The following is a 17990-nucleotide window of genomic DNA, read 5'->3' as shown; positions in this document are numbered from 1 at the left end:
GAACAGTTTATAGTACCTTTGAATCTGAGATATTTGCCAGATTCCTTGGTCGCATCTTGATCTCCCTGGCTTCAAGCTGCATGAGGAGTTTTTTATAGTAAAGTTCCAAATCTTCTCGAAGTTTTGTTAAAACTTCCTCCAATGATGCTGTGACTTTCTTGGTGTCAAAGTATTTTTTTTTCCAGCTGTCACAGACTACAAACAAAACACAAACTACAAAAGTTATAGGTGGATACTGTTGAAGCAGTGGTTCTCAACTTGTTGGCTGTGCCTCTTTGAGGATTAAATGATCCTTTCACAAGGGTTGCCTAAGATAATTGGAAAGCACAGGCATTTACATTACAATTCATAATGGTAGCAAAATTTCAGTTATGAAGTAGCAAAAAAATAATTTTATCGTCAGGGAAACCACACTATATTGAAGGGTCACAAACTAGGAAGGTTGAGAATCACTATGTTATAGGACTAAAGTTTTAAGGTAGAAAGAATCCTAGAGTTAAAAAAAATACATATATATCAATTTAAAACATTTTCCTTCTTTCCTTATTTTCAGTTCTTACATACCTAAAGCTGAAAAAAATATCTGCTAGATAGTAATATACTTAAGTGCACTGGTTTGAATGAGACAGGCTCATATACTTGAAGGTTTGGTGCGAAGTTAGTAAAACTCTTTCAGAAGGATTGGGAGGTGTGGCCTTATCTGGAGATGTACCACTGGAGGTGAAGGAAGCAGATTTTAATGTGTCAAAAGTCCATGCCAGGCTCAGTCTCTGTCTCTCTGTCTCTCTCTCTGTCTCTCTCTCTCTCGTTGTATCAGATGTGAGTTCCCAGGTACTGTACCAGTGCTATGTCTGCCTGCTTGTTGTCATGCTTTCTCTCATAATGCTCATAGAAATCCTCTGAAACTGTTAACCAAGTCACCAACTAAATGCTTTTTGTTATGTTTCCTTGGTCTTGGTGTCTCTTCCCAGAAATATAAAATAAGTAAGACAGAAGTTGGTACTAGGATTGAGGGTATTGCTATGGCTGGTTAGCATGTTGTATGTGGAATGTGATTTTGAAGAGAGTGTGGCTGCTGTAAACTGGGTTTAACAGGTCATCCCAATAAGAACTTGGAGAATAGTAGTGATGACAGCAATGTGGATTATGAGGCCCAGCTCAAGAGGTTTTAGAGGCGAACACTATTAGCAACTGGGTAGAGACAACTATAGTAATATTTTGGCAAAGAAAGTGGTTGCTTTTTGTTTTTTTCCTAATAATTTCCCTGAGGTTAAACTGAAGAGTTTTGGACTAACATAATGGCAGCAGAAATTTCAAGACAACATAGTATTGGCTGTGTCACATTGTTATTAATGACCACTCATACAGGTCTAGAATGAAAAAGAACAAGTGAAGCAAAAATACAAAACGTAAGTTTGAGGAGCACAGGGACTGTAATACTGGAGCCAACTCCTGAGCTCAAGGAAATGAGAAGTTTATGGAAGGCCTGATGCTAAATGAGAAAAGGGAGGGAAAGCTCCAACAGGAGCAGAAGCCAGGAGCAAATCCAGTCCCAGGAGCCAACCCAGTCCCCGGACACTGGAGGATCAGGATTGAGCCAGTGAGTAACCAGATCCGGAGTCAGCGATCTCCACTGGAACAGGTACAGGGAAGTAACCACTGAGCAAGTGAGCTAGAGCCAGAGACCAGAGCCAGAGACTGCTGAGGTTCCAGACGTGAATCTGGGACCTTCAAGGGAGTAGACCTAAGCCAGGACCCCTGTGGGTCTGGGTGTGAGTCTAGGACCTACCAGGAACTAGGCCTGAGCCAGGACCTCTGCCAGTGTGGGCATGGGTGAACCTGGGAACTCCTAGGGAATAGGCAGGAACAAGAGATCACTGTGGGGTCAGGCATGAGTCTGGAACCTCAAAGGGAGTATACCTGAGCCAGGACCTCGGTGGGTCCGGGGGTCAGTCTGGGACATCAAAGGGAACAGACAAGAACCTGGAACCTCTGTGGGTCGAGCATGAGTCTGGGACCTCTGAGGGAGTAAGCCTGAGCCAGGTCTTCTGCAGTTCTGGGTGCACCCAAGCCTGGGAACTCTGAGGGAGTAGACTGGTGCCAGAAACCTTCCCAGGTCCAACTCCAAGCCAGGGACTTCTGCAGGAGGGGATCCAGACCAGGATTTAGAGAAACAGGGCAAAGCCGGCAACCTAGGCCAAAGTAGGCCTGAGATAGCAAACTCCAAGGGAGCAGAGCAGGCACAAGAGTGCTGAGCTATCTCCAGGAACACAGAGTAACCAATGGGGTACCTAGAACTGTGGCATTGACTGTACCACGAGGAACAACCATCTGAGCTTTGGACTCACTGGCACCTAGAAGATTACTCAACAGAATCACAGACAGCCCCAACTACATCTATTAGAGGAAAAGATGAGTAGACAAGGTAAGAACACATGCAACACCACAAAGAGCAACACAACACCAGTAAAACCTAAAAACCCTACAACAGCAAGACCTGAACAACCAAATATGGATGAAGCAGAAGAAAATGACCTAAAAAATAACTTCAATAGAATGTTTGAAACTTTTAAAGAGGAAATGAGAAATTCACTTAAAGAAATAAAGGGAAAGACAAAAAAAAATTGGAAGACATCAGCAAATCACTTAAAGAAAACCAAGAAATCAAATATATGAAAAAAAATATTCAGGTCTTGAAACCCGAAATAGAGACAATAAAGAAAACACAAGCCAAGGGAATTATAGAAACAGAAATCATGAGAAAACGATCAGGAACCACAAACACAAGCATGAACAACAGAATACAAGACATTGAAGAGAGAATCTCAAGCACTGAAGATACAATAGAGGAAATAGATTCATCAGTAAAATAAAATATTAAATCTAACAAAAGCTTAACCCAAAATATCCAGGAAATATGGGATACCATGAAAAGTCCAAATCTAAGAATAATAATAGGTAGAAGAATTTTTTAAAAAGGAGATCAAGGGGGATACAAAACAGAAAAGAAGAAGTCAAATTCTCACTGTTTGCTGATGATATGATAGTTTACATAAACGACCCCAGAAATTCTACCAAGGAACTTCTACAACTGTGTGAGCCCTGTCTGCCCTGGAACTCACTTCAGCGTAGACCAGGCTGAACTTGAACTCAGAGATTATCCTGCCTCTGCTTACCAAGTGTTGGGATTAAAGGTGTGTGTCACAATACACAGAATGTGTCCCCAAATGTTTTTAAGATTGTGTAATCTAGTTTAAAATCCTCCAAGAGCTTCTAATCTTATTTAGAGTAAAATCCAATCTTTTGACTTGGGTTTTCTGATTTTCTCACTTTTTTTTTTTTTTGCCTACATTTCACTTTATTTAGCATGCTCTATCTACCCTGGGCATTTTTCAAGTCTGACTACCACAAGGCCATCCTTATCTCTTCATTTGGATATTTACTATTCCTCTTATGAACACTGATATTTACTTGCAATGCCTGCTTCATTAATCTGATTTGGGTATCTTTATTTAGAAATGCCTTCCTGGGAACCCTAACTAAAGTACCATGCTGCATTCCTCTCAACTGTATGTGTGTGTGTTTTCTTACATGTCCATCTGGGCACCATGTGTGTGCATTGCCCATAGGGGCCAGAAGGTAGTACTGGATCCTCTGGAACTGGAATTACAGGTGATTGTTAACTGTTATATGGTTTTTCAGAATTGAACCTAGATCATCTAAAAAAAAAAAGCAGCTGGTTCTCTTACTGCCAAGCCACCTCTCCAGCCAACTATGCTCTTTTAAATAGTTTTGAAATTCTGATCACTAACTGATATTGTCAGTCTCCTACCATTTGGAAGCACATTTCTCATAGCAGGGCCAAGTCCAGGTCAATTCTGTTCATTGCTGCATCCTTAGTATTTAAATTAATACTTAGCACATAGCAGGATCACTAAATATCTAATATTTTGTGTATGTATGTAAGTATCTACATTTCTTCTGAAGTAAAAAGTGACTCAATTTTTATTTTAGATATGAAAAGCGTAAGATGCACAAGAAAAAGGAAACTTGCCTAAGTAAAAGACTGACTTAGTATTACAATCTAGGCCCCATGACTTTTAGTCCAGTGTTAATTTGACTCTTTCAATATTACTCAGGGTTAAATCACTACTTCAAGGTAACAATTCAATATTCTTAAGCACATTCTTCATAGCTTACAAAATGGTCTGTGGCCTTCAGTCACTTTGCGGATTGAAACTTTTAGTATTTTGCTATAAATTAAGAATTCTAAAATAGATCAATTCCACATATGGCTTTTTCTTCATAATCCTCAAATGCAACCCAAAATGAAGGCCTCTCAAATCATTTAGTATTTCTCAAACCACCATCTTATACTTTCCTTGCCCTGACTTGCATTTCCATTCATTCCTACTAGATCTAATCATATTGCTTCTGAATTTGTTGCAAGAAAATGACTTTCCCCCTTAAGCTCCCTAATTCATTCATATTACCAAAGCAGCAAGGCAATATACCCCCAAATTAAGCAGCTATGGCAGTTCAAAGACTTAAAAATGGCTTCTAGAGTTAGTGATACATGACCTGGAATGACCTGTTGGAAACAACCCAGTGAGCTGAACAGAACCAAGTGAGAGAAGGGTCAGCGGATGACTAGGGAAGAGCACAGTGGAAGGCATGGAGCCACGGGGCACACTGGGACCCTAGTGCATCCAGCTCCTTCTGGAAGGCTTTCTTTGTTTCTTCCATCCAGTTTATGTGTTCCTCTTTTAAATTTCTATACATACAATTGTGAATTTCCTCTATAAAGCACTAAACATGATGTATCATTTATTCTTAACTTGGTTATCATTTTTTCTGACTGCATAGCTATTGTATCTTATCAGTCCTTATGACAGTGTCTAAATATGCTAAACACTTTATACTTACTTAATAAATGAGGGAAATAATTAATTTGAGTTTTGATAGCAAAAATATTTGAGTTTTAATTTACAAAGCCTTATGCAAAGCATTTATTGCTTAAAATCAAATGATTATTTTCTATATTAATGTACTTCAATTACATATTATATTCTTTATTAATGTACTTGTATTTCTATATTAATGTACTTCAATTATGTACTGTAACAAGTGAGACAATTATTAATTATGATTGTATTAGTTATACTGAAACTATCAATTTTGTAGAATTTAGGGTTAGTTTTCTTTGTAGTTACAAAATCTGTTTAATAAACTTACCATGATATCGTTTTGATTTATTTTGTTCAAATAGCTTTTCAACTTTTTTTAATAGTTCTTCTCTAATATTTTCCAGATGTTTTCTTTCTTCCTTTACTTGTTTCATTTGTTCAATAATCTTCTCTCCTAGAGAGATTATAACCCATACTCATCAATTCTGAAAAGCTAAAAGATGGTTCATATCCCAAAAGACAGAGTTAAAAACCTGAAAGTGTATAAAAAAGAACGAAATTTATTCAGAATGTATGTTTTTCTTTCTGCTCTTACCACTATGGAGAATATGGAGGAGACATTTTGATTAGCTTGGGTTTATAAAATAGTATATTTCTTCTGCATTTACAAAGATGTGTGAAACTAGAAAGTCAGATTAAGTTACCCTTTTATTATTTTAGTTTCCTATTTTTGGTAAATTTATTTCAGGCTCAAAGTTACTGTGTTTATTTATATCTTATACAGAAAATGCATATTTCAGATTAAAATATTAGTGACTAAATATACAGTGTAGTTAACATAAAATTAATGATTTATAATATATAATATATAGTACAATATTTATAACAAAACTTGCCATTTAACTATTTTCAGAGTACAGTTAAGTGGCATTACCATTCTTACAATGTTTTATAACTATTCCCACCACCTACCTCCATAACTTTAAAAAATTCATAAATGCAAACTTTTTGGCCATTAAATTATAACTCTTCGTTAACACAGTTAACTGTGCCTCACACAGAATATTCATACTTATGGTGTTACAAATACTTACTCTCGATTTTTAACAAAGAGGAATCTGTTAATCTTGAAGAAACTCGCTGAGAAGGAAATGAAGGAAAATCAATAAGGTCTGGTAGGGTGACGTACTCCTTGTCACGCACCTGAAAGCAAGCATGAGAATGAGCAGAACCTGACAGTGTGAAACATCTTTAGTTTGTCCACAGTGTTTGCTAAAGCACACCAACAATGTCCTTTTTATTATGTAGTGATGAACCACAATTCTACATTTGCAGCTAGAGATTATTTCTCATGCTCTCATCTCTGCATTTCACTATGGCTTGGACATTGTATGAAGACAGTATAAATAAAGGCTTTAAAACTTCATTATCTTTCTAAATGTGATTTCTGTTTAAGATTTCTGATCTTAGTCACTCATTAAAGTTTTTAAGATGGTCATTGATTTTTTTCACCCTGTCAATTTTGATAATTTATACTTGCTAAAAATTTAATGCGATGAGTGTACCACATTTTCAAAATGTTAGCATATTGCTTTGTATCTATCTTATTCTTAAAGCCCTACCTTCCCTGCTTATATTCCTAGTCCCTCCCCCCTCCCCCTTCTGTACGCATACACTTGTTTCTGTGTCTGGTGTGTGCCTAGTGGGGGTCAGAGGACAACTTGCAGGACTCACTCTCTCCTTCCGTCAGCTGGTCCTGCTGTCATCAAGCTTTGTGTTAAATTCCTTAACCTGCCGAGCCATCTTGCCAACTCTTGCCTTAATTTTTCTTAATTTTCATATTTTTATCTGTTCTTGATAACTCAAGTCTTGCCATGCTATGATGACAGCATAAGGTCCAGAATCCTGCATTTTACATGCAGGTGTGAACATAGGAACGCTACCCCATAGTGTGGCCAGGAGCTCACAATTAAGCAACGTTAGATGCACACAAATTACAGAGCACTATACATAGACCAGTACAGAAATGTCAACTCTGCTCCATTCTAGAGTGAAAGGACTCCACGAAGAGCAATATTTGGTAGATCATAGCACTTTGAGAAGATCCAAAATCAAGAAACTGGAAATCACGAGTTTCTGAAGGAGGGAGGGAAGTGCTCTGAAAGAAGAGCTGCTTGGAGGCTAATGGCCAAGATGAGAGTTCCGTTGAGCTAAGTTAGTATAAAAGAGCTGCTCAGCTACTGAAAATGCCTGTATTTGGCAATGGCTGCAGGAAGGAAAGGTTTATTTCAGCTAATGAAATACATCTATCAGTGTATTCAACTGCAAACTATCTAATAACACCACCAATTAAAGGTTAAAGTACTTTAAAAATAATGAAAGCAATTTTAAAAAATGATCTAAAAAAGCAATTGTGGATAATATTTTCATCCCAGTTACTTAGGCATATTATTTCTTCACCAAAGCAGAAATAAAAATTGAACCACTAGTTCAATTTAGTGATATCTATGGCATTATAAATAAAAGTAGGTATTTAAGATAGGGCTAAAATTTTAAGTTCTGTATTAGTATATTGCAATGCTACATTTAGGTAAAAATTTTAATATCATACCGGTTTGGCCTGCCGTCTATTGATAGTTGTATTATCATCATCATCATCTTTCCAAAGATATGGACTTAAAAGAGAATAATGGATTTGAAAGTCATTAAAACTTTATTCCATGAGTATTAAAACCTACATGCTCATACATGAGTGATGCTAATATAAATACAAACATAACTTTGAAAATGTTTAAAGTTAACCTCAAAGCCAAATGGGTGGCTTGTATCAGTTTTCCTTACTTTTTCCATGGATAAAGCAGAAGACTGCTTGAACCTAGGAGCTCAGGACCAGCCTGGGTATCAGAGTGCAATCCCACCTCATGCTGATACTGGGCTATCTATTTTATTACAAACTCATTAATAATCAACATAAATTATATTTAAAATGAGTAGTAAAATGAGACATCTGTACAGATCCATTATGGTAGGGTTAAAAATAATTAAAAGTTTCTCGAAAAATCCAAAACAAAACAAACCAAAACAAAAATAATTAAAAGTTTTAGAAACATAATTCTTTGTAAATAAAATAATTTTGCTTATACAATTGTTGCTTAATTTGAAAAGACTGTAACCTAAATGTTGTATAAATAAATACATTCTTTTCCTTATACTCCAGATTAGGGTATGTGTAGTCACCATTTGTACCAATTACCTCTTTAGGTTACCCAGACAATCACTTGACTCTTCCAATGATCCTGGCACCTCAGAACTTCCATGGTGGTTTTGTGTAGTCTGGCTTTCCTCAGCTGATGTTTATGGTCATGCATGGCAAATAAAGTACAATTATTAGGAAACTAGTAACACATTGTTTTCATATGTGTATGTTATAGCCTTATGTCACAAACTTTGCAAATACAAATGCATATTTTCCAGAATAAGTTTCACAAAATATTAGTTCATATGAATAAGATTCTCTAGTGAACTCAACTGAGCTCCCACCCTCATCAACAAAACAAACACCTTCATGTGCACACTTGCTACTGCATATTTCTTTATGTGCAACATGAATCTGAAAGAGGAAATAAGTTCGGTTTTATCACACTTAGTCTTCACAAAACCTTTTGTCTAAAGATTATTTTTTAAATAATCTGAGAAACCTACTAAAGAAAATGCTGGTATGAAAACGGAAACTTTCATATACACTTTCACTTGTAAAATCTCCCTTTTTAAAATAAAATTCTAGGGGATGGAGAGATGGTTCAGCAGCTAAAGAACACTGACTACTCTTCCAGAACATCCAGGTTCAATTCCCAGCACCCACACAGTAGCTAACAGCCTCCAGCGGATCTGATGTCCTCTTCTGGCCTCTGAGGCAGTGGCATATGTATGGTGCACAGACACTGATGCAGGCAATACATCCATACACAGAAAATAATTTAAAAAAATGAATCTTTAAAAAATTTAAAGAAAAATAATTTTTCAAATATACCTTTATTAGTGAAGACTATTCATAAATCTCTATTTGTAAAGATCCATGGGCCTAACTGATAATGTAGACCTTTGTAGATTATTTCCCCCTGAAATCAATATTTAAAAATTTATTTAAAAATAGTGAGCCAAATTAACATTTTAAAAGTCACTTTACAAAGTTTGTCAAATTGTTTTGTGGGGGCTGGCAGTTAAGAACATGGACTGCTCTTCCAGAGGATCTGGGTTTGACTCCCAGCACCCACATGGTGGCTGACAACTACTTGTAATTCTTATCCTAGGGGATCCAATGCCCTCTTCTGTCCTCTTTGGACACTGCATTAATGTGGTGCACAGACCAAAACATGCAGGCAAAACCCAAAACACATAAACAAAGCATTTTTTTTTCAGCTTGAAGCTAAATCACTTTAAATTTAGCTACCACATTCCCAGTTGATATTGACAAAGTCAAGCAAATGGGAATTTTCAAAATGATCTAATTAATGTTAAATGAATAAAACCTGGATATAATAGCTGCTTAAAAGTAATAGTGAAACACCACCCTGCTACCCCCAGAAAAGAAATGACAATGCAAAACCTAGTAGATTTGTGGGTCCATTTTGGTAAGACTATAAGACACATTTATCATTTCTACCATCAATAAAAAGTAGGGCAACATGTAATATCTATGCAACTGTGCTTGTTTGTGACAAAGGTAAGGGAAATTTAAGCAAAGAAAAGGCATTTGACAGTACAGAGTACTAATAATACATATAACATTTTAAATCAATAAAGAAAATTCAATATGCCTCTAGTCCAGAGCTATAAACATGGGCTTTTAACTCATATGGGTTAATTTAAGTTATAAGATCAAGTTAGAAACAAGCCTAAACTAAGGCTGAGCTTTCATAATTAATAAAAATGAATATTTTTATTAATTATTAATATTAATTAATAAAATATTCATTTTTATTAATGATATTCCAAATATCATTATTTGGGAGCTGGTTGGTGGGACAGAAAAAGATTCATTACAAGGCCCCACATGCAGGCTTCCACAACTTCCTAACACAACACCACATGCTGGGGACCAGATGTTCACACACACGTACCTATGGAGGACACTCATATTCAAGCTATGACATTCTACCTCCCACTCCTATAGGCTCAAGGTCCAAAGGTTCCACAAGCTTCCTAAAACCTCACCAGCATTTGGGGACAAAATCTTCAAATACATGGTCTTACAAAAACATTTTATAATCAAACTATAATATCAACAATATTTGGAACACATATATCAAAATTGTGACAAGTTACTTTTGAGTAGTAGAATCATTATTAATCTTTATTAATGATACATACTGCAGTTTATGGAACTTTTAAGAACAAGCATGCATTACAGCATCTCATCTAAACTGTAGGGGCTTTGTTTTGTTTTGCTTTTTTGAAAAGCACCAAAACTTAACCCCATTTAAGAACCGCATCGGTAGGCTGGAAGATGGGCTAGCTGGTAAAGGCACTCATTGAGTCCCATGATTGAGTTTAAATCCCTGGACCTGGAACGGTGGAAGGAGAGATCCCGTTCCCACAAGTTGTTCTCTGACCTCCACACACAGAGACACATAAATAAATGTAAAATACAAAATAACCATATTTTGATGAATTTGTGTAATGTAATGTTCCCAACAAGTTTAAAAAGTTGTGTGCAGTTATCATAATTTATGTAGTGTGAAATCTGACACAAGTCAAAATTTGATACAGTAATCACATCTTCATTAGCCACTCCACCGTGTACCACTCAGAAATACTGGATTTTACTGTGAATGCTTTCAAATTCCCCTTAGTGCTTAGGTGATGAAGAACAGAGCTATGCCAACATGAAGATTCTCGGTCAGTATCCTACTGGCATCAACCAACACTAAATATTAACACAGGAAATAGTAAAGAAAGTGATGTTTGAAATATCTGGGTGTAGAATAAACTGAGATGGCAGTATATTTAGGGAGCAAAATCCTGCAGCTGCAATGGATATGCTTTCATTAGTTTGGATGTACCCATTTGGTATACCCATTTTTCCTTGCACAGCTTCTCAGCCCACGAAATATGATGAATAAGATCAACTGACATTTTTCTAAACAAATCTGTTTATATAAGTTTAATTTTCAATTAAAGCATTTGGTTATCTGCCACTTTGTATGTGTGTGAGCATGTGTGTGTAGGTGCACAAGTGTGTATGGTGTGTAGACATGTACACATAGAAACAAGAAGTCAATCTTAGGTGTCCTTCTTTGTGTGTGAATTTAAAGATTTATTTTTAATTATGTGTGCTTGTGAGGATACATACATGTGCCCAGGTGCCATAAGAGGGTATCAGATCTCCTGGGCTGTAGTTAAAGGCATTTGTGATCAGCGTGATGTGGATACTAGGAACCAAACTCAGGTCCTCGGCAAGACCAGTAAATGACTTAACCTCTGAGTCACCTCTCCAGGTCCCACCATTGTGTTTTTAAGATAGGGTCTCTCCCTGGCTTAGAGCTCACCAAGTAGGCCAGTCTAGGTAGGCTAGTAAATCCCAAGGCTCTATCTGTCTTGGCCTCCTCAATGCTGGGGTCCAGGTGCATACCATCATGCCCAGCTTTTGTTTGTTTTAATGAGTGCTCTGTGTGCTGAATCCCAGCCCTTATGCTTGCAAGTCTAGCACAGTACACTCTGGGCTTCCTCCCTAACCCTTATTTCATCTTTAACAGAGTATTTTATTGTTTTCCTTTCCCACGTGTACATTTTTAAGTTCCAATTGAACTACAGCTTTCCTTGTATCTTCCTTCTATTTGTAAGGTTAGATTTGCTCAAAATTTGCATATAGGCTTGACTGCTCAATTTCTATATATAAGAAACTCTGCTTTCCCCATTTTAGTTGAAATCACCTTCTTCTTGATTTGTAAAGTCTTTCCAAATATTTTCCAACAAAGTTGGATCTCCAGGTTCATCCTTTGATAAAATTATACTATCTGGTCTGTGGATTATTCCATTAATCTCTGTGGTATCATTATTATTCTGCCGTTCATCTAAAGTAACTGGTGAAGATGCTGAATAAACATTTCCTAAGTGGTCTATTACAGGAAGCAAATATAATTCTGGCTGAAGAGCCTAAAACACAGGAAATTTTTTAAAAAGTCAAAAACAACCAAATCCACTTTCAGTTTTAAAATTAGTTAAGTTTCAGATCACAGCACATACATATGGAGGAGCAAATGCTTTGAGTTTCAGTTCTGATTCTTGCTTTTCCTTCACCTAGATTTAAATATATAAGAAAAAGTTACATCTTTAATAATATTTTTCAATTAGTTTTCTGTGCTTTTCTATGGAAGACATACAACCACATATCAATATTAAAGTAACTATGGTGAGATTACATAGAACATAGAATCCTGAACCAAACATAACCTTTAATAGTAAGTATGGTGATCATATGGGAATCAGTGTATGTGTGTGGCACTATTCTGTGTGGAGGACATAAATTAGCACAGTTAAGCTTTGCAATTTCATGAGACAGATATAAACAGTATCTCTAATTTACAGACAGGGATACAGAGGCATAAAGATTAAATAACTTGCTCAGATCATATAGCTGGCTACGATTTATGCCAACAATGTCTTTCCACTTCTCAATGAAGGTAAAATAATTTTAATTAGAGGATTTAATTATGCTACTCATTTGCTCAAAAACTCCAAGGGTTCAGAAAAAATCATGAAATACTCATGTGGCATTCAAGACCTTTAGAAGTGTACTTTATAGCTGGCCCTCTACTCTCCAAACCCCACTTTCTGATACGGTTAATACAACAGAAGACAACCATCCACCTTCTCGATTGTTGACTTTCCATTCCTCTGATCATTCTCGTTTCTCTGCTCAGAAATCGTTTCTCACACTTCATTCTTTTCAAGATCAGATATATCTTTCAAGATCCAAGCCTGAGCATCATTTCTTCCTCTTGTCTCCTACCTACTCACTTCTTCTGCTGGAGAATCTCTTTTTCTTCACATATAAAATATGACATTTGATTTATTCAAATTACATCATTTACTTTGACCACTACACTGAGTGCACTATAAGGGCAGGCTCCATATTTATCTTATACGCAGTAAAATGTTAATAAATAATTGTTTAAAATAAAATATTATAAACATTTTAGGATTTGAGCCAAATTATCTCACAGGTGAAGAAACTGACATTTTAAAAACAGTAATTTGATAATGTAGATTTTACTTGAAAAGAAAAAAAGCAAGAAAACTTACCACAGCTAAATTATTTCCAATGCATTTCAGAAATAAAAATTTTTCTGCAACAGCATCTACACCGAGAAACTCACCAAGGCGCTCCCTCAGAGCTTGTAAAGTAAGTTCAGGAGATACTCTGAAATATCATGACATTGTTTTAAATAGATTTTGAATGTATTAATGAATCAACAGGTTTAGTTAACTTAAATGAAAATACTAATTTAATGCATTAAACATAATTTTATGTCTTATGTTTTTACACTGCCTGGATTGTTAGGTTTCCTGTAAGTATTTTTCAAAACAAAAGATTAAAAACCTGCCGCAGCGGTGGTGCACGCCTTAAATTCCAGCACTTGGGAGGCAGAGGCAGGTGGGATCTCTGTGAGTTCAAGACCAGTTTGGTCTACAGTGCGAGTTCCAGGAATGTCAGGGCTACACGGAGAAACCCTGTCTCGAAAAACAAAGCAAAACAAAATGGTACAAATGAATATGGATTACAAAAGCACTTTTTGTATTGAAAGGAAATGTTTGTTTTTCTAATCTACATCCAAGTTTTATGATTAAAACAAAATTTTGTAATGGAATTTATATGCTTTTTTCCAAAAGTAGTATTATGGTGTATGGATGTACACTGTGTGTCGACATCAGAGGACAACTCTGTGGTACTGGCTTCCCCTTTCACGTTTATGTGACTTGAACTTAGACGTGTGTGAAGTACTTTTAGCTGTGGAGCAATCTCAGCAACTCAGGACTGTATAGAATGACTATATGCAATGTGTTTTAGAAAAGAAAGGAAATCAACATGACTGGGAAAAGTGATGAGAAATTTTAGGAGGTGAGATACCCTCAAGGGGAAAACAAAGAGCCAGATCACACAGTGTCATGTCTATCTGAATGTGAAAATACACATATACACATACAGACCTACAGTTTTATTGCTTTAAACAATTATAAAGACCTTGTCAACACATTGCTTTAACTACTGTTCACAGTTCAACTGGTTTTGAATTTTAGATCAGCTCTGCTCATTATTTTTGTGTATAATCTTATTAATAAACAGGTTATACATTGTTTTTTGGGGTAGTACAGTAATATGTACAGGTGATGTCTGTTGCTATAGCAATGTTTAAGATACAAAGCTTACGTATTTACTGCACTACTAGTGACTGCACCTGGTACCTCATACATCACTCTACTCTACCCCGATCCATATCACTAGCATTACACAGTACTGTTTATTGACAGCATTTATTGAACTAGGGATGGATCCATCAAATCAACAAGATATTTTTCACTTAGAAGATTTTCAATTTTCAGAAAATATAGTTCTCGTTTCCAGATAATTTGTTTCATGGCCACAAAATACTTGCCTTATAAATCCAGCAGAAATAAACTTGTTAATAACTTCTATTGAAATAGTATTTAATTTATAGTTCCACGATCCTTCAGGGACATAAAAAACATGAAGTTCCACCAGCTGAAGAAGAGAGATATCAGTTAAAAATTTTCTGAAATAGAGAAACAATTTATTTACTATAAAATTTTAAATTAGATAAACACAATTGAAATATAGAATGTATTTACTCATCTGAGCAAATGGCAAAACAAAAATTTATTAAGTTGACCATTTGACACTTGGTGCACATCCTTTGAAACAATGATACCTGTTGGTTCACACCTTACTCAACACTTTGATAAATGACATTCTTCTTGTGCCATTCAGTAACAATATTAGATGATACGTTTTCCTTTCTTTAGTCCCTCCTTCCTCCCTCCCTTCTTTCCTTTTCACAAGTTTATTACAATGTACAACAGGCTCCACGATAACACTTCATTCTAGCTTTAAGTGGCAAAAGATGTTATGGCAAGGAATCTAGGTGTTTGGTACACGGATAGTTTATTTTTGCCAGACTTCTTAATTTCATCTCTAGTCAAGGGCTCTTCCCAGGAGCCTTGACTTTTAGCTCCTCAAGCTTCTTCCTCTTTGACTCTGTTTGAGAGCCTGGTCTTCCTCATCCATCTCTTGGCCGACATCTTGTGCTGCTTCAGAGGTTTCTTTTTTCTCACTTCATGGCCTTTTCCCCAAACCATGATCATAAGCCAGAAATGGAGATGGTGTTTTCTTATTGCAAACTTTTACCTCTCACCTCCATCTTACATTCTCAACTCCTTTAAAGTGACTTCGTGGAATCCTTATTCTTTGTATGTTGTCTGCCTTTATAGAGTTTTGGGGAGTGTAGCTTCCCAGTGGTAGCGAAAAGGCTAATACTGTGATTTGGGGAGTATGCTTGCTCCCTACAGTTCTAGGAAGAATCTATTCTTGATACGGGGCTTAACTGTTAGCTTAGCCTGTTTATGCTTGTACCAAATTATTAAAGAAAGAAAAACTTTATGACATATTTTATGTCTCAAATTAGCATCCCATTTAAAATATTTAGATTACTACAAGAAAAACAATAATAATAGCAGGGTCTCTTTAGGAAAAGTTGATATTCACTGTACATTAAAATTCAAAGAACTTAACAAATTATACTCTTAACTGCAACAGTAAATATATGGGAACTTTAAAAGTTTGAATAAGGAGCTAGAGAGACAGGACTGCAGTTAAATGCACTTGCTGCTCTTGCAGAGGATCCAAGTTTGGTTCCCAGCATCCACATTGCCTGTAATTCCTGTTTCAAGTGATCCAATTTTGTCCTCTTGGCTCTGAGAGTTCATGGTACATATGTGTGTACCACACACACACACACACACACAAAATTTTGCTATTCCCTTAAATTCTGTACCCAGACAAATGGAGAAACTGAGTTTTAAATAGAACAGTTAGTGTTGCAGAAGTGGAATGAAGTCCGAATAAAGACTTAAGGAAAAAACTGAAACAGTCAAGTGAACACCTAGAGACAGAAAGAGTTCTAGGAAGAGCTAAAGCAAAGACCTCAAAGTGGAAACAAACTTGAAGAGGAATAAAGCAAACAGGTGATGAAGGGGCAGCAAAGTAGAGCCGTGGAGGAGGAAGGGAGTGCAGCTTTAATACAAGATTAAGATGTGACACACTTCATATTTTTCTTTTGTATGAAATATGTATATACACAAAAATTATGAGTGTTTAAATATCTACAATTTACACAAAAAGTTCTAACATTCTGCTATGTCTCTTCTTTTCCTCTTTTTAGACAGGGTCTTTTATAGCCTATGCTAGGCATGAACTCTCTGTATAGGTGTAGAGAGACTTTAACTCTTGGTCCTCCTGCCTCTGTCTCCCAAGTGCTGGGATTACCAGCATTCACCATAATGTCTGGCACTCTCTCGTCTTTCTTGACAGAATAAAGTAAATTTGATACCATGATTTTATATCAAAATATCCCTAAATATTTTGGGATCCATTACCTGTCAAAAAGGCCTTGTCTAATATTTCTATTTTCACATTAAACATTTAATCATTTATTAATATCAACTAGCATATAATCTATATCCAGAGTATAAATTGTGAAATTTTCCTCAATGATTTTTAGTCAAGAATTCAATAAAGATTCACATATTAAAAGCTAGGTACGGTAGGGCACACCTATAATCCCAGCATTAGAAGTCAAGAAAAGTCAAGTGTGCAAGAATAATCAAGTATGAGCTAAAAGCATTTGCACCAATGAGGAAATAAACAGATTTGCCATCATCTGAAAAAAGGGGCAAGCAGCACAAGTTTTAACCCTGCGACAGGGTTAAGAATCAGCTTCAGATATGCTGTTAGATGCTTACTGATCATCCAAACATCAATGTCAAATAGCTCAATAGATGCATATATGATCTGGAGTTTGGAAAGGAGGACAAAAAAGGAGATACAAATGAAACCTGTATAAAGTTGGTATGAAGTAAGTTGGTATGAAGATTTATTAGGCTAGTTGAGACTATCACCCATCAAGAGCAGAGAGAATAATACACTACAGAGATATTGGAAGAGTAAGATCCAACAAAAAAGATAGAATGCACAACCATGGACAGGAAAAATAAATCCAAGAGAATATTTATTTAAGAAACAATGGGAGCTGAATGGTGGTGGTGAACACCTTTAATCCCAGCACTCAGGAGGCAGAGGCAGGCAGATCTTTGTGAGTTCGAGGTCAGCCTGGTCTGCAGGGCTAGTTCCAGGACAACCAAGGGTACATAAAGGAACCCTGTCTCTGTGAAGGAATTCTATCAAGGGAAAGAAGGAGTAATGGTGTCATCTGCTGTACTCAATCAGATCAAGTATGTTTAGAAGAATTAACCAATAAATTTCATGACGAAGAGGTTGAATTTAATAAGAGTAGATTTGTGAAAAGTGGAAGCATGATTGGATTAGATCAAGAAAGAACTGGAAGTTCTTAGCAGTTTAAGGAGATAAAAAAAATACACAGCATGAATGCCTTCCAGCAAAAGATTCCACTTCAGACTCACGGTCAGGGATTTAAAGTGAAATGGTCTTTATACTTACATATTCTTCCTCAAGTCTTCAGGGGAGAATAGGGAGGAAATATTTTCATTAGTGCTGTGGGACAATGATCCTGTACTCTATAAAGATTTGTCAGTTGTATTGGTTTAATAAACTGCTGATTGGCCTGTAGCCAGGCAGGAAGTATAAGTGGAGTGATCAAAATAGGAGAATTCTGGGATGAGGAAAGGTTCAGTCTGCAGTAGTAACCCAGACGCAGAGGAAAGCAAGATGAGACTGCCTCACTGATAAAAGGTACCAAGCCATGTGGCTGATACAGACAAGAATTATGGGTTAATGTAGGAAGAAGCCTGAGCTAATAGTCCAACCAG

General features: G+C 36.3%; 1 protein-coding gene across 15 annotated transcripts in view; it reads right to left on the bottom strand.

Moving 5' to 3' along the window:
- Positions 1 to 17990, bottom strand: part of Spata1 (spermatogenesis associated 1) — a 38863-nt gene that overhangs the window by 15213 nt on the left and 5660 nt on the right. For 12 of the 15 annotated variants that reach the window (XR_014997514.2, XR_014997515.2, XM_085677586.2 and 9 more), the window contains exons 3-11: positions 14564 to 14670; positions 13212 to 13329; positions 12153 to 12206; positions 11840 to 12062; positions 8161 to 8254; positions 7519 to 7582; positions 6002 to 6110; positions 5236 to 5361; positions 17 to 213 (exon numbers count right to left, since the gene is read on the bottom strand). Coding sequence is in view for 13 of the 15 variants with exons in the window: in XM_085677586.2 (XP_085533712.1) it covers positions 17 to 213; positions 5236 to 5361; positions 6002 to 6110; positions 7519 to 7582; positions 8161 to 8254; positions 11840 to 12062; positions 12153 to 12206; positions 13212 to 13329; positions 14564 to 14670 (1092 nt within the window). In the remaining 2 variants the exon portion in view is untranslated. The remainder of the gene's footprint in view (positions 1 to 16; positions 214 to 5235; positions 5362 to 6001; positions 6111 to 7518; positions 7583 to 8160; positions 8255 to 11839; positions 12063 to 12152; positions 12207 to 13211; positions 13330 to 14563; positions 14671 to 17990) is intronic. The other 3 variants (XM_085677585.2, XM_085677580.2, XM_085677582.2) reach the window with 3 other exon arrangements.

The sequence above is a fragment of the Myodes glareolus genome, chromosome 17 (assembly GCF_982192425.1).
Source record: "Myodes glareolus chromosome 17, mMyoGla1.1, whole genome shotgun sequence".
NCBI classification, from domain to species: Eukaryota; Metazoa; Chordata; class Mammalia; order Rodentia; family Cricetidae; genus Myodes; species Myodes glareolus.
Note: the sequence above shows the minus strand (reverse complement) of the source record. Positions and strands in the feature narration are given on the sequence as shown.